The sequence below is a fragment of the Sparus aurata genome, chromosome 10, assembly GCF_900880675.1.
Source record: "Sparus aurata chromosome 10, fSpaAur1.1, whole genome shotgun sequence".
Taxonomy (NCBI): domain Eukaryota; kingdom Metazoa; phylum Chordata; class Actinopteri; order Spariformes; family Sparidae; genus Sparus; species Sparus aurata.
This window is the reverse complement of record NC_044196.1, coordinates 32649437-32672210: the sequence shown is the minus strand read 5'-3', so window position 1 is coordinate 32672210 and position 22774 is coordinate 32649437. Positions and strand designations below refer to the sequence as shown.

The following is a 22774-nucleotide window of genomic DNA, read 5'->3' as shown; positions in this document are numbered from 1 at the left end:
AATGAGCTTCCCCAAACTGCAGTTCTATTGTTTTGTAAGGTGTTTTTGTGCACTATTATATTGATTGAGAACCACATTCCTAAATTCACACAGGGCTCGAGGTAAATCCATTCAGTTGGTATTCTGACTATTTTTCAATATAAGTGAGGCTTTTGTGACCACAATCTTGGGAGGCCCAGCATCTCTGCCTAGATCATCACATCATGTGTACACAGGCAGTGATAGAATTTGCAGCCTTGTACATCACCATGTTTTAACATCTGCCATTTCAGTATTCGGAGGCCTGCAAAACACAGGAACTGTTTGTGTGCGCGCTCTCTCTGAGCGGCAGGGAGCCAAGCAGCAAATCTCCAACGAGTCTCCACTGTCCAACCCTGTAATAAAACAACCCCTCAACACCCCATAATGACTCCAATCTGGCCCCGCGTTGTGGGTGCCACTAGCATGTATGTCACCCTCCACATCCCCCCCTTGTTGGCCAGAAACATACGCCTAACCACAAGTCCCTGTTTGGGTTTTCTGCTGGGAGTTAACAGTGCTATTGATTTCCCAGACCCTTTTGGGAGTAGTTTGGGCGAAAGACTAGGGCTCTCAGGGACTTGGGCACAGAAAGTGGAGCTTGGCTTTACAGCTTTTTATGCAGAGAATCGGCCTGTGCTGTGAGCAGGGAATAAACTGGATAATAAAAACTGGTTTATTACCAGGGAGGAAGCAATCAAGAATTCACACTTGGACTTGGTTTTCTCAAGCTCAGTTTTATTTTCGTAGTGATAAAGTTTAGAACGATGACAGATTTTCTCATAACAGGATGTGTACTTGTTGCTTGTATCTTTCCTGTTCTGTAGACATTTGGTTTTGACGTGATGTAAGCCCAGCTAGAGATTTAGTCGGTTTGCCTCATCAAAAACATTGATTGCTTATTGTTGGTACATAAACTTTGTGGCAGTAACAGGAAACAAAAACATCTGCAAGTGTATCACCAGTGAGTCATTGCTGCTGCAGATCAGATTATGATGTCTACCTGTTAAAGTTAAAGAGGCTTCACAGAAACGTCACTCTTCATCTTATTTTGGCTACCTGTCTCAAGAGCGCTCAGATGCTGCCAGATCAACATGAAAGAATATACTCGGCTGAAGTTCACCTTGTTTTCCTTCTGATCTCTTCCTGGCGGTGGGAAACAATCTGTGAATGGAAGCTAAGAGTGGCTAGAAGACAAAGAGTGAGACTTAATATTGTTATCCGTCAACAAGTAGCGGCGTGGCACCGTTCCACTTTTTGGACAAGGCTCTACATCCTTTTGAATCCACTCTCACAGTTTAATTAACACACATTCCTTTGGGTGCTGTGGATTGTTTCCTATCCTAACTACTGCTATATGGCAAACATTAATTTCATGTTAAATTGTACTTTGTGTGATAAATTGACGGAAACACGCAAGCTGCCAACAATAACACAGTATCTTGGAAATGATACGTTACACACAGCTGGTTTTGGTGCAATAAAAGACATTAGGCTGTATGCATTGTATATTAAAAGAACAGATATGATCCAATATTTTACAGACTTTTTTCTTTTGATTTTAAATGCTGTGGTTCCTTTTTTGTTTCTTTGTGTTCATACATATTTTTCTCTCCACAGAATTTTAAACAACAATAAGATTCAGGAACTCAGGAATGGATCCTTCTTTGGATTGTCTGCTTTGGAAAAATTGTAAGTATTTTGCCCTTTTCTACATTAATGCATGAGAATGAATGGGGTGGGACAAAATATTAACAAAATATCAACACAACAGTGTAGTGAATTAATACCCAATTCCTGCTTGTTGCCTTTTTAATGGTCTTTCTAAGTTGCACAGAAATTTCGATGATTGTATTGCAATGTATCTAGTATTGCATAATTACTATATTGTGAATCATTTCACGAATCATTTTGAGGTACTCTGTAATTCCTAGAAGAATTAATAAGCAAGTCAAACTTACTTTGGCAGCTGAAATCTGCGTGAATTAAGACCAACATCATAATGATTAATCTTAGCTTTAAAAAATATATTTTTTCCATCTCACAAAGTGGACATTAAAGCTCTATGCTTCCATGAAATATCACCAATGGTATTCACAATGGTGGGGCCTCCCGATATTTCACATCATATGTATCTCTACGAGTGCATTAGCAGGAACCCTCCATCATACACCACAAGTGAAGTTGTGTAATCGGAGGTTTGTAAAACTCACATTGGCCTCATGCCAGTGGAACATCCAGGTCATAGAAAATGGGTAGGCGTCCACACAGCACTTAGCCTCAGTCAAGACTATCAGTCAATGGTGGAAGACTGGAGATGGTACTAGAAAAGGCTAATTATAGGTACAGCCCTAAGGGCTGGTTGTTGTCTGCCTGGTGACATACTCTCCACATACAGCTGCTTAGGTATTCTGGGGATGTGGCCCATTTTAGAGAAGTAACATATATACAACCTCATTGCTTCCCCAAGATACAGTAATACGAGTATATAACACAAGCTGTCTGTCCTTAATCTTGGAGGAGAACATTTTTGAGGGAAGAAACTGTGGCAAAGTCGTGAGAGGAAGGGGGAAATTAGATCTCGGTGGTGCAGACATTTATCGGTATAGTCATGCATGTTCTCTGAGATTCTGAGTTGTCCTTCATGTCATGTGACTCTGACTTTGGGGATTGGAATGTCATCACCCGTGTTCCCTTCCTACAGAGATTTCAAGAAAATGGCTCTGTGCCTGCACATACGGGCCCGTGGGTGATTTATCACTCCGGAATGGCTTCATGCAGATAAAATAACCAGACCATTAATGGCCGTGCTTTTACCCAAGGCTGCACTAACACATTACTGCATTGATTTGGAATTCTAAGGGCATGTTTTCCCTGTTGCGCTTCCAGGTCTGGTTTAACAGACCAGGAATACAGACGTATATGAGGCATTTAGCCTTGTCTGATACAACTGACCATTAATGCCCATTGATTTTAATCTTCTTAGATTTAGATTATTAGTTTTCCTGTTTTCTGGGGCATACTCGGAAGAAAAATCGTTATATTTTTGCAAACTACTAGAGACTTTTCTTGTCAATTTTGGCATGCACTATTGTTCAACAAATACAGCATGTCACTCTACAACTGTCATCTCCTTGGCCCCTGCTGATACAGTTCACAGCTAGACTTCAAAGTTTGATTTTGTGCATTACCATTATACACCACCTGCAGTGTTGCTTTCCTTTTCATCTTTGGTCATAATTTGTTCTAAGAAAGTGTCCAGCATGACTTTTCTCAAGTTGACTCCCATTTGAATGAGACATTTATATGCCTTGATTGTTTAAAGATTTGCAGGATATTTCCTTGTGGGCTCTTGAATTGGGTCAGATGTTAGTTTTTCGAGCTCAGGGCTAGAGGATATACAGGAGACTGTGTACTGAATGTGTAAAAGGAAAAAAGAAAGCTTTGATCTTTCTCCACCAAGAAAGCCTTTAAGGCACTTATGTGCTTTGTCTGTGAATGGCCAGTCGACTTGGTTGTAAAGTCTGCTCTGCCTGCCATTGCATGCATCAATCCACAGGCAAGTTTACCTTCAAAAGCAGCCCCCATTGTGCCTCACAGACCCCACCCCACTCCTGTCCACTCTCGACCAGTGAAGCGAGATTGCTAGATGGCTTGCTTGCTTTTGTCATTGTAATGAGGCCAAGCCAAGGCCAGAGGTGTCAGCAGTACGATTCCCAAACACACTCTGCATGCTGAAGCCTCTCCCTCTCTGAAATGTCCCTCTACCCCCCACCCCCACCTCCCAAAACTCTCAAGTCTGTTTGAATGCGCCGAGGTTCTCCATCTTGCCTTCCACCCCTCCTTCCTCCCGCCTTCACAGCTTCTTTTTTCCCCCCTTAGTCCACAAAGAAACTCTCCCTCATTTGGACTGCCTGTATGCAGTCGTGAAGACTGAGACAGCAGCTGGCTGTGAGTGCCAGAGAGGGGTAGAGAATCGATTACGCCTATCCAGCACTCTGCGTGAAATTGCAAAGTAACTGTGGAGACCGCTGTGTTTTGTCAGGGCCAAAGGTGCCCCTGCTTGGAAATAAGCCACACAGAATCCCCATTATCACTCTCCTCATAGAAATAGGAGCCAAGCTAGGCGACTGTCACATGCTAATTCCTTACTAAATCCGCTGCTGTGGAGGAATGCTTATTGTGGAAAACAGAGCAAGGATAACCGCTCTAGTGTGCAGTGTTTCCTGAAGAATTCATTGTTGGCTATTCAGAAATGGCACAATACGTGTGGAAGTAAGTATGTAAGCAAGTTAAGCATAAATATAAAGTTAATTATACATTTATATTGCAACGCTGCTTTTATTTAGTGCTGTCAACCAGTGAGATTACAGTGAGACTATTCATCTTTTGTACAAATGAAAAGTGAAATGAAAGTCATAAGCAATAAATGTGCCCTTGTTCAATTCAATACATTTAATATATTGTTGCTACAAAATCACTTTTGTCGAATCGATTGCATACTAAATGGGTACGGTTAACATGTTGTTGCCCTGAAACAGCCACAACCATTGTTTCCACAAACCACAATTAAGGCGTACTGGAAAATGCTACAGTATACAGGTAGCACAAGGAGAGAAGTGTTATAAAAGTAGTATACTATCTATCTGCTCCAGTTTGCTCATATGAGATAACAGAAGCTAGTGGCCATACGTGTATGAATTTGTGAACAAAAGGTACACAGTTTCACTTTGAGCTTGATTTCTTTAGTCAGTTTGTGCAGTTGAGGAGAGAAGTGTTTTTTATGAGTTCTCTGCTATTATCTATTTACAAGGAGGCTTGTTCAATACCCTCAGTTATTCTCTGCTCTGAGGTAATGTCAGTGTGATTTCAGGAACCCTTCACATATACACAGTATATGTATATAACCTTCCACCATAATATGATGCCAGAAACAAACTTTAAAAAGAACTACAATTAATCTCTGCTCCATGTCGTGTGAGTTTTAATATTGTTATAAATGACACCTTTGGAACCAAGTTTGTGTGCCACTAAAATGGCAGCAGCTGCAAAACCACCCTTTGGTTTGGGGCCAGCTCGAGAACAGTTCTGGAACGCACCGAGAAACATCCAGCCAGCTATTTCAATTTGTGCAAGTCGAGTAAAACCTGGCATTTTTTTTCTCCTCTGCAAATAGATTTAAAAGGTGCCAGGTCATGTGTGGTCAGCGGTCTTTGGAATCTGAAGTGCAGCTATGGATGGTTAAGCATGGACTGATTCAGTCTGACTCCCCATATTTTATCCACTCGTATTAGGATATCAGAACTACAGTGGTCTTTTTTAGTAATAAGTAATAGTGGTTACTCAGGGCAATTTTACAGGTTTCCCGGTGTGACTGATAGCTGAACTGTGAGGCCCACCTGCAGATATCTTCGCTGTAATTTGTTGCTTGCATATCTGACCTGTTTCAAACTGAAGCAGAAGAGCTTTTCTCCTGACTCATCAGACGGACACAGGAGAAGCTTTGTGTCAACCTGAACAGCTGCACATCCAGGCAAAGTTTACATAAAAATGAACCGGCTTCAGCAACAAACAAATCAGACTCAACATGGCAGTTTGCACAACCAATAGACACTCCTAAAACTGGTTGTAAGATTTTATTTTGAGTTCTTTGTGGTGCCTTCTCATTTTTCTCTCAACACCCCTGCACAGAGAAGCCAAGTCTGCTAGCTCACATCAAAAGCTTTAACAAGCATAAGATTTTTTTTGTGTGTCTATGACTTATCTATGGCCACCTACCCACCTTCAGATGACAGGTCCTCGACATCAAACGGGCAGAGTTACCCAGAGGCCCTTTGTGTGGGTTCAGGTGGCGACTAGAAAGCCTCCTGAACCTCCACTGTAATGAGTGACTCTGCAGTGCCAGCGCAGGTGAGCGCCGCAGGAATTCTGTGACCGCAAGCCTTTGAACCTCAGGAGAGGGAGGTCTGAGAGCGCGTCTGTGTGTGGGGCGTGTGGGAGCTGGAGAGCACCTTTGAGGGTTAGATTGTCAGTGACAACAGCTGTGTGGTGATGATCGCTGGGTGAGGCTGGTGGGAGCGGTTGTTTCCATCGGATAGAAGAAGGAAATGCACGTGCACTGTACTGTGTACCGTATATTGTAGCTATGTTATTATAAGTGTCAGTGAATTTGTTTCATCATGTATTAAGGATGGAAATCTAAGCCTTTCTTTGCCGTGTTGGTTCATGCATACTGCCCTCTAATATTTCATAACACTTACCTACGAAGTCAACAAAATGCTCATGTGTAGAATTAGCAGCAATCACATTAAAGTGCTTAGATATCAAATAAGCATATATTTACCAAAATCAAGTTGAGGTGTACTGCGTAGTTTTGGGGAAGAAATTTGAATCGGCAGGGAGTTGAGTTTTTTATTATCACTTTATTAATATTGTAAATATGAGTTAGAATTTCCTCTCCAAAACGCCATAGAGCCCCTTTAAAATATATCGTCTTTGTACTGTTTTCAACAAAAAGGATTAGCATTTTATCCCTCTCTGTTTCATGTTTTGCGCAGGGTACCAATTCCTTTTTGGATTCAGGGTTGTATTTTGTTGCTGGTAGAATTGCTCTCGACCTAAAATTCTGAATTTTGCTTCCACAGGGACCTGCGGAGTAACATGATCAGTCGTATTGAACCAGGCGCCTTCCTCGGATTGCCAGCACTCAAAAGACTGTGAGTATGGGTGGTGGAGCTCCTGCACCACGCTGTCTCTTTCATGTGGTTTCCGCACGTGTGTGTGTGTGTGTGTGAGTGTGTGTGTCCTCTACAATCACACATTCAACCCCTGTGGGATTTATCTGATGTATTCTTTGATTTGCAACCCAAAACATTGAAGTTCAAGGTTTTTTTTTTAAAGGGACATTCGGAGTGCTTGCTTTAATTATTTGTCAGTCACCGCTTTTGTTCAAGGATTTGTTGTCGTTTTGAATCGCTGTTTAATCCATTTTCATTTGATATATAACATTTTAAAGCTAATTGTGTTTTTGTGGTCTTTTACTAATTTCTTAACAGCCTGGGGAGTGTCATTTAAACAGCATTCAGTCAAGAGACTGCTTCACAGCTTCAAGCACTGACTGACCGTATATTGTGTTTAAAGCAGCTGTTGCTTTGTATCCGTCTATGCAAAGTGCCCTGCGTGTTGTAGCAGGTCTAGAGTGTATCCAGTGTCCATAAGGGAGCACGGTCAGACGGCAGTCTATTTGGCCTGCCTTGTTTTGTCTGGCCCACTGCCAGAGACCTCTGCAGACAGCATGAGGCCGTATATGCTTTCACACACAGAAAAAAGAGGAGCTATATTAAAGCGTGTGTGGTGTCTATGGATATCATGCGTTGATAATTTTAATATGCAGAGAATACATAAAGCTAGAGTCCGTCTGGCATGTGTGCTGTGTGAGTGGGGGAGGCCAGAAACTGTGCGTTGGTGTATGGTCGTGAGTTTCACTTTGCTCGTGTGTGTGCATAAGGGAGAGCAAGAACTCGGCGTGAATTGGAATCATCCGACAGTACCCATCCGCTGCCAACACAAACTTGAGCTTGGCTGCTGCTGCGGAGCAATATGAGTGAGACAGGAAGGCAGTCAGCGCCTTGGCTCAGACCTGGCCTCATACTCCCTCCTCTCGTCCTCGATGCATATTCATGCCACACTCGGATGGATTCATGCCTGCCTATATGTCTTCTGCATATCAAAATCTTTATCCCACACACAAGCTATTCATACAGGCTTCCCCTATCATCACAGCAGAGTGATCCGCAACCTCACGTGGTTTGTTCCACAGTACAGTTTGGTTTTGCCCGAGGGCGACAAGGTTTAATTGGCCCCGCCACCCGTCTGAGTTAATTTCAAAGGGTAGTTGTCACTCACTCAAGTGTGAAAGGGAGGGAGCGCTGAAAAGAGAGGACGAGCAAAGGAGACGATGAGGTAGTGCTGGACCCTGGGAATGTAAACACAGGAGCCGTACATCAAGAGTTGGCATCCACTACTACGCATCCACCCAACTTTTTTTCCCCCCAGTCTTTGGAAAACGGGAGTGAAATTAATTTGCAGCAAGAAGTACGTTTAAAAAAAAGACTTTTACCAGTATTTATGCCACATTTATTTTACACACCCTTGGCACTCTCTACCATCGCTTTGTCCTTATCTTTGACTTTACTCATGCCAGACTGTGATTGCCCTCCAACTGTGTGTATCCCCCCCCCAGAATTGCCTGATTAGATTACTTCTCATTTCAAGACATGCCGTTTGGAGGGCGTAATTACTTTATGCGTCTTGTCACAAAACGGCCAAGAAGACATTTAAAAAGAAGAGTGCGGAAGTTGGAATAATATGTTTTGTACATATGGACCATTATTCTTAATGAGGCACTCAAAGTAGTTGTTGTGGGCAAAGTTTGCACGTCAGATTGCCATGCTGCCTTGGGAAATATGGGTTTGGGAGAGTGGCTGAAAAACACTTCAGCTTCTTCTGTGCCTTGCCTACTGTGGCTTTGTGCACAGGCTTAGTTGCTTCTTCTGTTTTTTTTTTAACATTGTTCAGAGTAAAGTGACAACATGATGCAAGGGTTTTATTTTTTTTTAAATCCTCATTTTTTCCCTCCATTTCAGTAGCACACATCCAGCCAAACAATCTGTACTGCAAATCTTTTGCTCAGCGCCAACCCCACACTCAAACACAATGAATGAAACCATGTGATCTCATCAAATAGTCTCATATGCAGCTCTGAAAAAAGTTGGACTTTCTCACAGTCGCTCACATCCCAAAGCATGTAAACACAGATACTGTGGGCAATGTGATTGAAGCATGATGCTGCCTGATCATGTACAGGGCATTCATCTAGCGCAGCAGTGGTGCGTCATCAGGAGAAATCGAACGCTGAACTATAATTCAGACGTAGAAGTATTTATGGCAAGCCTACCGTAACCCCTTGTGTCAACCATAAATGAACTAAGATGTAAATGAACAAAGAAGCACATTTTAAGATCATTAATGACACAAAAGCAGCAGAATGTCTCATTTACGATGCTGAAACCAGCAAAAGTTTGACATTTATTTAAATTGTTTTCAAAATGAATGACTTGACTAATCGATTAATCACCAACAGCTTTATTTAGTCCTTTTCAGCATTTTCAAAGACATTATTTGTTAGCGGTCAACGTTGTGATGGAAGTTGAAAACTGAGAAAACCAGACAATTTTAAATATGTCCCCTTGTTAGGAAATGGACCTGGCAATCGACCTTACATCGTAAATGTAAAGCAAATGCATGGTGAAAAACTGATTCAGAGTCAAACTAAAATACTCTCCATGTGGAGCTAAAACCTGGTCCACAGATGAGAAGACTGGCACATAAAGAAGTCTCCACTTGCACCTTTACAACAGGACTAACATCTGATCTCAAAATAGTCAGCTGGTCCCACTTGTCTGGGTTTCTTTATTCGTGCTGGGAGTTTGAGTGTTGGGGGGGGGAGAAAACACTATTGCTTGCTTCACTTTAAACACAGCTCACACACTTTTTCCACACACTTTTACACTTAGAAATGTGTGCAAACACAATATATAACACCCAGACCACATGGATGTCTCTGGACTGAGCCCTTTTTATTCTGCATTCCACCAGCAGCTGAACAGTTCTTTCTCGAGAGCCTAATCACATCGGGCTATTTTTGCCTCTGCTCCTCGTATCATCAGCGACTGAAGCACTGCACTGAAACAGTCCTCCAAGCTGTTAATGTGCTGCATGCCTGTGGTTAAAAGACACATTTGGGATCAGTCTTTGGTAATGAATACTAGTCGACTAGTAAAAGCAGATGGAGAGTAGAGAGTTTAGTCAGTAATAGGTGCAAAGCCAGACAAGGAAAATCTGTTATGTGGTTTTAAATGCAAAGTTCTGAATACATTAGTTAGACTATAATGATTCCTAAAAGCGAGTTCAACGAAATGACAGTGTTCACCAGCTTGTCTCAAGTCCCCTTCATGTAGCTGTAACTCTAGTATTTGAATCTAGGCGATAAAGTGAGATGAAAGTTAGCTTTGAGCTGGGGGAGCCCCCTCCCTCCACCCCTTCACTTCTACTGTGTTATCCTTCCCCTGACACACAATGCTAGCACCAAATTGGCAATCCTGCAAAAGGCAGCTTTTCCTTCTCTTCCAAGTGGAACTAATAACCTCACACAGTAAATTCCCCAGCTGGTACCTTAAGGACCAACACCAATAATTACATAAATGCTCGGATGTGAGCGTATGCCTGACAGTCATTTTCCAGGTATCACTTTGTGTCAGTATCACATTCCTCGAGCACCCCAGGATACAGTTTATCTGGTGGGTTGAGGTAATGATCTGTCTTTTTCTCCCAGGCTCTTGTTTCTTTACTTGGCACCTCTCAATGATTGGATCATTCACAGTGGAATATGTGTTACAGCTATTGTGAAGGTGCTGTGACTACTTTGAACCTTGGGTTGTTTCATGTTATCTCTGTGGGAATGAGTCTAAAGTGGGATTGTTGGATAAAAAACAAGTTTTTTAACTTATCAAAGCTGTTTGCCTCAGCAATTTTAAAGCTGCAAGAGTAAGTCTGAGAAAATGCTTTATTTTACCTTTTATATTTTCAAGGTTGGGAATATGCTAAATGCTTGACTTTCAACAATATCTGCTTATTCTTATATTAACCAAATTACCCCGTTGTCATGTTTGTCTCCTATCGTCAAAATTAAAAATCAATTGAATAAATTACATAATCATGATCAAGACATACAGTCAGAGTTGATACAAACAGCCAAAAGCAAAAGCTCTATAAACACTGATGTTGTTTCAGTGCTTCAAATAGCGACATGTATTGAAAAAGATGGTGGTCATAGTGACAAACTTATAGAGGATTATCACCTAACTCTGTAGGTTCTCTCAACTCGGCAGAACATTTTGGCACCTTTCAGCCAATCGTTTTTGTTCTGCTGGGCCGCAAATATATTGGTAGTGATGATGACCAAAAACCGAGCTAAAGCCAAGTAATGAAATTGCATTTATCTGCTGGCAGGAGTCATGACTTTACCTGATCTACTCTGTTTTGTCACTGTTTAAATAGGCAACTCTTTGCCAACAGATTGGTCATAAGAACTTCGGTGTTAATATCTCAGTGTTGTTCTGTTGCCTCCAAATCGACAAAAAAGAAATTATATTATATAGCTTAAAGAACAGAAATTCACAGGTGGACATTAAAATACAAAACTCAAGGCAAGAATACGTATTGTTTTGGTAATTGCTGCATAATTCTTGTGTACATGTTTCTTAATTTATATAAGATATATAAAAAGGCTAAAATTCCTTCCTTGTTTTATCTGATTAGTTTCTGGAAGTCTAAAGTAAAGTAGTAAAATTATCCAATATTTTACCCAAAATAAACAAAATTCTGACATGAAAAGTGTTTCTTGCGGTCACAACTACAGCAACAGTAATCGTATAAAGAGCAACTTAATCGTGAGACTAATGAGTTTAAGCTTGTCGGGTGGGGTTTAGGCTTGGGAGGGTCCCAACCCACACTTTACCTGGGACCTCCAGTGAACGGAACCTCTTTGCAGCTGTTGTACTTTCTAAATATTTGCACATCAGGTATAATTCACAGAGGTAGGATATCAGTCTTTTCGATGTTGGTCCTGGGCTCGTCTGTGATTGCCCCTGAAAGGCGTCAAGAGTCTCAGACACTTCCATCTGATGTTTGCCAGAGACATCATGTCAGGTCACATCCAGAGGAGAAACACACACTTTTGGCATGTTTGACATTAATCATAGGCGATTAATCATCTCCCAGAGTGTGTTGCCTTTGATGTGTAGATCCCCCCCGAGGCCCACACAGACGTTATCTGAAGTCACCTTGAAAGTTGTAAATCTGTCAGCAAAATTTTGGGGATCTTTGCCTCAACCTGTCTCTGTTGAACTTGAAAAAAAAATCTATCGCAGCAAAGTAAACATTTCTTAGTTTCTCAATTTTCTTCTCAGGATGCGATCTGATTCTCAGGGCTTGTCTTGCTGGAAAACATTCCCACCCAGCCTTAATGTGGTTTACTAATTGATGGTCTTTAAGGGTATTGCAGCTGTCATGTTGTTATTTCTAAAATGTGGAAGAATTAAATCAGATTTTTGTGTGTTACAGAGACTTGTCCAATAACAGCATCGGCTGTCTTAATGTAGACATCTTCAAGGGCCTCACCAGTCTGATCAGACTGTAAGTCATCAGTATTTTTTATGAAAATATAGAGAGACATTTACATAATCATATCTTCGTAACTGATTGGGGTATATTGTTATTCCTGTGTGTCCATGTGTTATTTTCCAGAAACCTTTCAGGAAACACGTTCTCTTCATTGGCTCAGGGGACCTTTGACAGCTTGTTGTCTCTGAAGTCGCTGTAAGTATGAAAAGGAGCATGATGTCGTGCACTGAATTCACCTGCACGCATCAATGTGCTCTCATGTGCATCGTACGCTTATGAAACGAAAATGTGTGATTTCAAAACAAATGGTAATAAGGCTTTTTGTCGTTTTAGACAGGCAACAATCCATTGCTTAGTTGTAGATTGTAAAAATTGCAAACAATTCATGCAACTGATTAATTGATTTGAGTCAAAATCCTCTGATTCCAGCTTCTTAAAGGGGCAGTATGTAAGAATTGGCCACCTGCCAAATTAATATTCACGGCAAACAGACGTTGCATATCACTTGAGCAACTGACAGTAGCTGCCATTTTTCTTTTTCACCATTTTCTGCCTTTTTTTGATAGAAAAAAAACAATAATCTATTAATGGAGAAAATAATGCACATGTACTGTTACTTAGTATCTGATAGTTCCCCACCACTGAACCCGTCTTCCTCCCTGTTTCTGGATGTTTGTTTGTTTTTTTCAGGGAGTTTCAGACACCTAACCTGCTGTGTGACTGCAACCTTCAGTGGCTGCTGCGTTGGCTCAAGGAGAGGAACATTGTGGTCAAGAACACCAAGTGCTCCTACCCCCAGTCTCTCCAGGGCCAGTACATTACCTCCATCAGGCCAGAGCTCCTCACCTGTGGTAGGGACAGCCTGATTTAACATAGCACATACGGTCGGCCTACAATGTAGTTTGAACACCCTAACATCAAATCCTGCATTATTTATGTCATATGACATTTTTAAAGGTTGAGAGTCATATTGAGTTGTGACACAGATTGTAGAGTGAAAATGGGGCACCGTCTCTTTAATTCCTCTGTCTTGGTATCGCTGAGGCGGCTGGTGTTTGGGGAACAGGGGCTTGTGCAATGACACGGGAGATAAGAGAAGGGCTGCCCAGGCCAGTGCTGTCTTTGTTTGTACTTGTTCATGTCTTATCAGTTTGGCACCTATCACAGCGAAGGATTATGAAATACATGGCACAGATCTAGCAGGAGCTGTGGCCTGACATGAATGACAAGTAGCACACATGTACCCAGAATGCAAGACACAACATGTGCAAAGATTGAAACAAAAAGGTTATGTGTCCAGAGTTATTGAATGTATAAGTTATTTGTCCGGAACATGAGCCATGTAACAGTTTAGTTGTCTGTGACAAATGAATACCTGACCATCTTCCTGAAATCTGATGTCTGCTCTCCGCAGATGCTCCACTCGAGCTGCCCTCCTTCCAGCTGACTCCGTCCCAGCAACAGGTCGTCTTTCAGGGGGACAGCTTGCCATTCCAGTGTCAGGCCTCCTTCGTGGCCGAGGACATGCAGGTGCTGTGGTACCAAGACGGCCGCATGGTCAAGCCCGACGCCGCCCAAGGCATCGTCATTGAAAGACACATGGTGCAGGACTGCTCTCTCATTGCCAGGTATGGCTGTGATTCATGATCAAATCTGTGATCGTCAGAATTAAATTAAAAGACACATTTTAGCTCTATAACAGTTTAACTTCACTCTAGGATAAATAATGCATTCTGTCCAGCTCTTTTTGCCTGATTTCACCTTGTTGTTTCCCATCAGCGCGTTGACCATCTCAAACATTCAGCCTGATTTTACTGGGGACTGGGAGTGCCGGGTCAGAACTAGCAGGGGCAACACAACCAGGACTGTCCACATCGTGGTCTTGGAGACTTCTGCCAAGTATTGTGGAGCTGAACGCGTCGCTAACAACAAGGGAGAGTTCAAGTTAGTGCACAAAATCTGACTCACTTCTACATGTGGCCTTAAGAATTTTTTGTTAGATTTGATGTTGGCATCACTTGGTGTAATGAAGGAGCTGTGGTCATACTTAGATCCAATTATTTCACACTTTCAACTGTTTAATTGGCTTAAAATGGCTTTTTGGGGCTTTTTTAGAAACTAAATTACACCAACAAGCAAAAGGTTTATTCATAGATATTAATAATAGGTTTTTGTAATTTAACAAAATTGAACACTTGCATGCATAAACGGATCCATTCTCAAACGTCAATATATGTGAACCATTGTGTTTCAAGTGTGACACGTAGCGTTGTGGCCCCCCCTTGTGGTTGATCATGTGAATTACTCCACGGCCTCTGCCATAGTAATAACATTACTGTGTTGCTATTGATGTCACACACATCATGGCTCACATGACACAGAGTCGGGAGGAAGTAAGGACACGGCATGCATCAGTTAATGAGGACTGGAAGCAGCAGGACTGAGATGTGTTTGGCTCCTTCCAGGTGGCCGCGCACCGTGGCAGGGATCAGAGCGCACCTCCCCTGCAACAGACTGCCCTCCAGCGCAGGCACGTACTCGGGCAGCTCAGGCGAGGAGCCGCGGGCGTGGCGCTACTGCAATCGCAAGGGCGTGTGGACAGACGACGACTACTCCCGCTGCCAGTTCCAGAAAGATGTCACGCGGTTTCTATACGTCATCAACCAGGTCTGTATCTGGTTTCTGCCCTTTAACACCAGTCACTGACTTCTTCCTCAGTGTTTCGATAGTAATTCACACATCACATCTCTTGTGCTTTGACCAAATTTGGGTGAAACACAGACTGATTCTCTCTTTCTGTATCTTTCCAATAGATGCCTTTGAATGAGACCAGCGTGGTGGCCAGGGCTCAGCGCCTGTTGTCCTGCACCAACGACGCTGCCAACTTCTCAGACAAGATGGACATCATCTTTGTGGCTGAGATGATTGAAAAGATTGGCAAGTTTGTCGAGAGGTTTAATGTAAGTACTGCGATTAATTGATCACATTACCAAACACAGAAAAGAAGCACTTTTTGCAAGCTCACCCTCACAGTGGAATCGAATGCATGTGTTGCTCCTTTCAAGGACAAATAGATTAATGCTCAACAGCTGTTTGTTGTCATGTTGTTTAATGAGAAAGGATGTCTCGTCACAACTTTGGGCGCAGCTGTCAGCCAACAGAAGGAACGTTTTTAAAGTAAAGGAGCTCCTAGCTTGTTGTAAGTGCTGATGGCGAGGTGCACTATAGATTCAAAGCATATAAAAGTTGTTCGGTAGTTGGGCAAAGGCATACTTGAAATGTGCTTCTAATTGTCGCTTAGCTACAAGTCAAGTGTTTCCCCTCAAGCATGTGTTAAGTGCTGTAGTGACACAAACAAGTTTCTGGCTGAAGATATTCACTTCTTATGTTTCCACTCAAGTAACTGAGAATAAGAGCCGCTGATCTGCGGCTGAATGTCTTTCTTTGGCTCTCAGAAGCTCTAATAACGACTTCTCAGTGTTTTAACTCATGTCTGAATTTTCCTTGTCTCCCAGCTGGGTGAGGTGATGGTAAGCATGGCCAGTAACTTGATGCTGGCAGATGAGAAGGTGCTCTGGAATGCTCAGCGCGAAGCCATGGCCTGCTCCCGCATCATCACCTGCCTTCAGAAGATCGCTGGCTACCGTCTGGCCACAGCACAGCCCTTCTCCCTGGTTAGTCCTTTTAACAACACAAGGGGCACGATTTTTATACAGAGTCTGTTTGTCCAAGACCTACTGCTTTGAATTTGTTTTGCTTGTGCGATTAAAATGGGGGCCCTATGGGATTTTTCACTGTACAATTTAAGTTTTACGTGGTTGGTACGAAACTCTGCTTTTAGGATGAATAGAGTCGTGTTTCACTCTTCCTGCTGTCCTCCCAGACATCCCCCAACATAGCACTGGAGGTTCACACTGTCAGGGCCAACGACTGGAACGGCATGACCTGCAGGCTGTTCCAGAAGTCCAGTCCTGAACGCACACCTGGACAGGACCGCCAACTCACCTTCAAATGCAATACAACCAGCTCCTTTCCCAGCATCTTTCACAAGGTCAGCTCCTCCCAAAGATGATAACAATTTTTTGAGAAGGTTGTTTTTCTGCACTGAAACAAAATCCCTAAAATGTGCACAAACCAAAATTATAGATCTACTGTAAAGACTATGAAATGGTTGGATTTTTTTAAACTTCATATTATCTTTTGTCCCTGTAGAACACCATTACGGAGGCTTCCCTGCAGTTTCCTCAGTCACTCTTTACCCAGGCTGCACTCCCCGGGCAGGCAGACGACACGGTCTACAAGCTCCATCTACTGGGCTTCCGCAACGGCAAGTTCTTTCCCTCCACTGGCAACTCGTCCCAACTGGCTGATGGTGGAAAGAGGAGGAGTGTGGCCACCCCTGTCATCATGGCCAAGATGGGTGAGTCGCAATATTTTGATATAGAGTAAGGTATTTAATATGTATTTGGTTTTTTTTGTTTATTTATTTGGAGAGAAGAAATCTGAAAAAAATTCAGACTCGAGCAACCAAAATGGAAGAAATGGCCTCAATAAAATCTACATCTGTCTGTTTCCCATCAGACGGCATGTCCCGGCACGTCCTCAGGACGCCCGTGAACATCACCCTGCGGCGGTTTGCCCGCGGCTCAGACGCGGTGTCTGCCTCCTGGAACTTCAGCCTGGTTGGAGGCCATGGAGGATGGCAGAGCGACGGCTGCCGCATCCTGAACCATAGTGCCAACTTCACCACCATATCCTGCAACTCTCTGGGCAACTATGGCCTGCTGATGGTAGGTTTCAATATTCCTTGTTTTGTTTGTATGAAATGAAGCGGGAATTTTAACTATGGTGTGCAAGGTGCTTTGCAACTGGCACTTAGAGTGGTTTGTAGGTATTATAACTGTAACTGTTTAAACTGAGGATTAATCACCTTATCTGCACTGCAGGACCTCAACAGTGGGGAGGATGTCCCTCCCAGCATTCAGCCCCTGCACCCAGTCATCTACGCCACCATCATCATACTGCTACTCTGCCTGCTCACTATCATCATCAGCTACATTTACCACCACAGGTAACTATATGACTGCCTTATTTTCTTGTTATAAGTCACAATGTTTATTTGGTGTCCACCCATAAACAACAACGGCCTTCTCCCCCTTTTAAATGTTTTCGACTTGTTGTTCCCGTGTCTCCAGGTCTGTCCGTGTGAGTCGCAAATCCTGGCACATGTTGGTCAACCTCTGCTTCCACATCTCCCTCACCTGCGGGGTCTTTGTAGGCGGCATAAATCAGACGCGTTACGCCAGCGTCTGCCAAGCGGTAAGCACACGGTGCCCACACACCTCCAATACTGTGCTACTGTGAATGCTTTCCACTAAACTTAAAAGTCACCACCCTAAAATGAACAAGTGCTTCGGATGTTTTTAACAACAACAAAAAAAGAACGAGAAAGTTGCCTTTGGTTGATTTCACTCTGCTCATAAAACTTGTGGAAACTGTCAAAGAAAATCCACAGAGGTACAGTAGATGGTTTCCGTGGCTGGAGGCAATGCTGCACCATGGCGTGTTGTACTGAGACGCATTACTGATACACTTCTCAATGCAAAAAGTACCAGGATGGAAGATTCTGGCAGAGAAGTTTTTGTTTATTTATTCAATCACCCCTGGCCTAAAAAGTCATCTCACAGGGTGATTTTTCAACTCCGGCTGATGCTGACATACTCGATACCAAATTACTTAAGGATCATCATGCCATTTAAACCCCTCTATGTACTGGAGTCCATCATTTTTACTTTTATCTGAGACTAAACAACAGGGGCAGTCTATCATTCTGACAGAGGAGATTGATTGCATTTCTTTAGTAACTGTCATATATAAAATGATGCAATCTCTTCTAGGTGGGCATCTTGCTGCACTACTCAACTCTGGCTACAGCTCTGTGGGTGGGTGTGACTGCACGCAACATTTACAAACAGGTGACGCGCAAAGCCAAGCGCTACGAAGAGCTGGACGAACCTCCGCCACCACCGCGACCCATGCTGAGGTATGATACCGCTTCTCTGATGTAAATGCGTTTGCATTTTCTGCGCTGACGAGTAAGAGCCTATCAACACTATACAATCGGACTCTGCCATGTAGCTGGCAACTAAAGGTATCAGATAAATGTAGTTAAGGAAAAAGTACAATATTTACCTCCATAATGCAGTGGAGTGGAAGTTTAAAGTGGCAGAAAGTGGAAATATTCAAGTAAAAAACACAATTACCTCATAATTGCACTGAAGTACTTAGTTACATTCAGTCACTGTTTATTCCAAATTCTCTTTGATTACTAATATTGTCCCTGGAAACAATGTAATGGTTGGTCCCTATTAACATCAGGCACTGTCGAGGATGTGAGAGTTGTTAATTACAGCTTTCTTACAGTCCCAGCTTGCTGCTGAATCCAATTCTCGGTATCATGCTGGATTTCTAGACATAGCAGTCTGACACAAAAGTCCGCACTCATGTCGTCTTTTTAAATCTTGTCCCAATAATACTAACTTCACTGTAAAGGTTCTACCTCTGCAGAACAAATACGGGAATGTTTTTTCATGTTTTTTGGAGGAATTTTTAGACACAATCATCAATCAGGGGCGAACTCTTTCCTTCATATATGTTACTCCTATCTTTATCTTTATGAGCACACATCATTTATATTGTTATTGTTATATGTTAACACAAATAATGTGCCTATACTGTGAAATGATGAGTGAGGTGTACATACTTTGTAGTACTTTGTTCAGTATGTCCATGAGCTTACTGTTGTTATAAGTGGTCATGTTTCCTCCACACTGCCACATGGTGTCAGTGTGGAGGCCTGAAGTACCGTTGGACCTCTGTGTCCATCTCATGCCAGCTTGTCATCCTACAAACACAAAGACACAAGCAGAACTACGTCTCTGTGCTTTCCCCAAAAGGTTCTACTTAATCGGCGGAGGGATACCCATCATTGTCTGCGGGATCACTGCAGCAGCTAACATCAGAAACTACGGCAGCCGGACCAATGCACCATAGTAAGTAGTGCCTGTATTGGAAGCAATTAGAGTCCCCATCCCTGAGGATGTGCTCATGCTGTGATATTTTATCTGGACAACAGTGTTTAATAAAAGAGCATCGGGCCCGAGAGATCGTCTACACTCTGTCCTCGGGAGGAGTTGGCTTTAGTTATCGACCGGCCAGGCTACATTGCTTTAGTAAATAATGGATATTTTTATGAGGGTAGGAAAAGTTTATTCCCTGAAGTTGTGATTATAGAGGCCTATTAATGGTGTGCGCATCCAAGCAACAAGCAACTGCTGCCAGTTTACAGCGAGCTCCCCCACCACCACCACCACCACCACCACCCTCTCTACAGTGGCAGCTGTTTAGATTGTGCAACGTGGCTGACTAATTGAGAAATCTGGACCCGTATCTGTCTGAAGTCTTTGGAGTTTAATTAATTTCTTGCGAGCAAGATGAATCCAGCCTGTGTTACTAAATGTAATGGGACAGTTACTGTAAAACTGTTGAAGTTTTTCAAAGAGTCATTTTAACTTTTGTGAGGTAAATGGTGAAGGTGACAGATTAAGATGAGATGTGGTATTGTTTTTATTACCACTTTTGGCAATTTTCCTTTTAGAAAGAGCAAAATAATTGAAGTGATTGCTGAAAGAGTGAAAAAAAAGCCACATCTACTGTGTTACTGTACATGAAATGTACGATTGATCTTGTCTGTCTCTCTCTGTAGTTGCTGGATGGCATGGGAGCCCAGTATCGGTGCATTTTATGGCCCTGTGGGATTCATCATCTTCGTGGACTGCATGTACTTCCTCAGCATTCTACTCCAGTTGCGGCGCCACCCTGAGCGCCGTTACGAGTTCAAGGAGCCCACCGACGAGCAGCAGCATCTCTCTTCAGCCCACGCCGAGGCCGGGGCCGATGGTCCCAGCAGCCAGTGCCACCCCCTCACACTGCAGCTCCAGCCTCACGAGGCGTCCTCCTCCGTGCTGTCTGCTCCCCACGCTGTGCCCCTGTCGGCCCTGGAGAATGAGCACACCTTCGCTGCTCAGCTGATGGGTGCAGCAGGGGCGTTGGGGCTATATGCGGCCCTCTGGGTGTTTGGGGCCATGGCTGTATCACAAGACCACCCCTTCGACTTAGCGTTCACCTGCCTGTTTGGGGTGGCTGCACTGGCATTGGGGGCGTTCATGGTGGCACATCACTGTGTCAACAGGCAGGATCTGAAACGCTATTGGTCCCAGGCTTGTTGCTCTGGGAGACGAGCCTACTCTGCACAGGAGGATGTCCTTCTGCCTCAGCCGGGCGTGGCAATGACATCCACAGCAGGATCTGCTGACAAAGCAGACGGAGAGTCAACAAAGTGTGGCCACAGCAGTGCAGACTCTTCCTACACAAACAAGAGCGGGCCAAGCATGCGCAACTCCACCCACGGCAGCAAGCTGACCAATCTGCACGCAGAGGCAGCTCAATGCAAGCCTGCGTCAGCACCGGCGTCGGCACCGGCGACAGCCAACGGTGCAGCCATTTTGGACAACAGCCTGACTGAACACTCAGTAGACAATGAAATTAAAATGCACGTGGCACCGGTTGAGGTCCAGTTCCGCCCGATGAACAACATCAACAATCCAACAGCTGCCCCCAACGGACACGCAAGCAGGCATCACAAAAACAGAGCGCGAGCGCACAGGGCGAGTCGGCTGACTGTGTTGCGAGAGTACGCCTACGACGTCCCCACCAGCGTGGACGGCAGCGTGCAGAGTGCGCCCCACAGGCGGCACCACCACTATGACGTAGCGGCACGCAACAGCAGGCGGGCGGCTTACATGGCCTACAGAGAGCGGCATCAGAGCCAGTTACAGCAGGACAGCAGCGACAGCGCTAGCTTGCCGCGCCGCTCCCGCTACGCAGATAAAGGAGGTGGCAGCAGCGTGGGGAACGGATCAGTGGTGACTGTAGAAACTGAACACGTCCCTGCTGCTGCCACGTCGAGCTCGGGTAATGAATCTGGTCCTGTTAAGCAGCCCAGCACCACAGAACTAGAAAGCCAACCCAAGTCATATGGGCTCAACCTGGTCACTCAGAATGGTGGCACACTTAAAGAAAATGGACAACCGATGCCTTTAATTAGCCCGGAGAGTGCAGCCAGTGTAAAGACCGGCTTGTGGAAACATGAAACTACTGTGTAGCGACAGTTTCCGTCCCAAAGACTGCATCGTGACACGTGACTCTTGTCTTGAAACTGTGAAATGTCTTTTTTTGTTTGTTTTACAATTGTACTTTAAAAAAAAAAATGTAGAATCAAATCATTTCTGCCACTGAACTGTCGTTGTAGATACGTTTTTTTTGTAAATGGTCTATTTTTATAACTTTTAATCCAAACCAGTTTTATTCCATTTAAGACTTGTGTACATAAAACTGCATGGTCTGAGCTGTGGCCCCGCGCGTCCCTTCACCCCGGGGATTGTTTCCATTCACTAGTTTGTCCCCACAATAATAAAAACAAAAGTTTGTCTAATTGAATGTGTTGTGTTCTTCTTTTAACTCCCTCCATCTCCTCATAGGTCTCTGCAGCTGGTGCAAAGGTGCTGTTTTGTTTCCAAGAATTACTCTTGCTGACAATATATGACAAGCTGGTAATTGGGTTTTTCACTGACCTTCAGCTGGCCTCGGGTTCCTTTCTCCACATCGGAGCAGCACTTTAATTGCAACTGGCTGTGTCTTTGGGCTCTATAGGTGTTTTCTCCCTGCCTGCTGGCAGATTTGATGAGTGCACCGTACATTCTGGTCTCCCGCTGACTTGATGTAGGGGCTGTGATTGACAGCTGACGCACAGGTGAAGCCACCATGAGAGGAAAGGATAATGAGAGGAGTGTAGCCGCTTCTTCTTCCAGCTCCCTCCATCGTGCGCCTCCTCCACAGCTGAGCAGGAGTCCCACTCACAGCTTGACACCACTGTTGGAGAGAGAGCATATAAGAGACACAAGGTGTGATTTGACTGCTGAGTACTTGCAGTGGTTTAATATGAGTTTTTACTGAGTGAACGCCAGGTACCTGACTTACCTCTCGGTCTGAATCAGTTCACTGCATTTTTATAGTTTAAGAGTAGTTTCAAAGTTTTGGAAGAAGTATTCAGATCGTTTAAGACAATGTACCAACATAACAACGTAAAAGCAATCCTGTGCTTTAGCTTTTAATCAAAGTGTTGTATGTTATAAGATTATGTTTTAAATCTTATTTTGAAAGGTACCCACAATGCAACTTCACAACTCAGTGACTTCACTGGAGGAAGACCTCCCTTCAAATATGCAGTTTCACTCCCTGTAAACACACTTTAAAGGGGCACTCTGTAGTTTTGGAAATTCAAACTCAGAATCGTTTTATTTAATATTAATAGTACAAGCTCAAGTGAACAAACAATCTGTTCTCAGGGGAAAATTAGGTCCCCAGAACACTGTTTCAAGCTGGAGAGGTGGCA

The 22774-nt window shown here is 43.6% G+C and overlaps 1 protein-coding gene across 1 annotated transcript in view; it reads left to right on the top strand.

Annotated features, from left to right (window-relative positions):
* The window catches only part of adgra3 (adhesion G protein-coupled receptor A3), a 29516-nt gene extending 7702 nt beyond the window's left edge, over window positions 1–21814 (top strand). The window contains exons 2-19 of the mRNA XM_030431410.1: window positions 1639–1710; window positions 6663–6734; window positions 12202–12273; window positions 12385–12456; window positions 12952–13112; window positions 13676–13889; window positions 14041–14205; window positions 14727–14928; window positions 15075–15221; window positions 15777–15935; window positions 16145–16312; window positions 16474–16681; window positions 16843–17051; window positions 17208–17332; window positions 17457–17580; window positions 18159–18304; window positions 19218–19313; window positions 20027–21814. Coding sequence (XP_030287270.1) covers window positions 1639–1710; window positions 6663–6734; window positions 12202–12273; window positions 12385–12456; window positions 12952–13112; window positions 13676–13889; window positions 14041–14205; window positions 14727–14928; window positions 15075–15221; window positions 15777–15935; window positions 16145–16312; window positions 16474–16681; window positions 16843–17051; window positions 17208–17332; window positions 17457–17580; window positions 18159–18304; window positions 19218–19313; window positions 20027–21485 — 3871 coding nt within the window. The 3' untranslated portion in view covers window positions 21486–21814. The remainder of the gene's footprint in view (window positions 1–1638; window positions 1711–6662; window positions 6735–12201; window positions 12274–12384; window positions 12457–12951; window positions 13113–13675; window positions 13890–14040; window positions 14206–14726; window positions 14929–15074; window positions 15222–15776; window positions 15936–16144; window positions 16313–16473; window positions 16682–16842; window positions 17052–17207; window positions 17333–17456; window positions 17581–18158; window positions 18305–19217; window positions 19314–20026) is intronic.
* The last annotated feature ends 960 nt before the right edge of the window (window positions 21815–22774 follow it).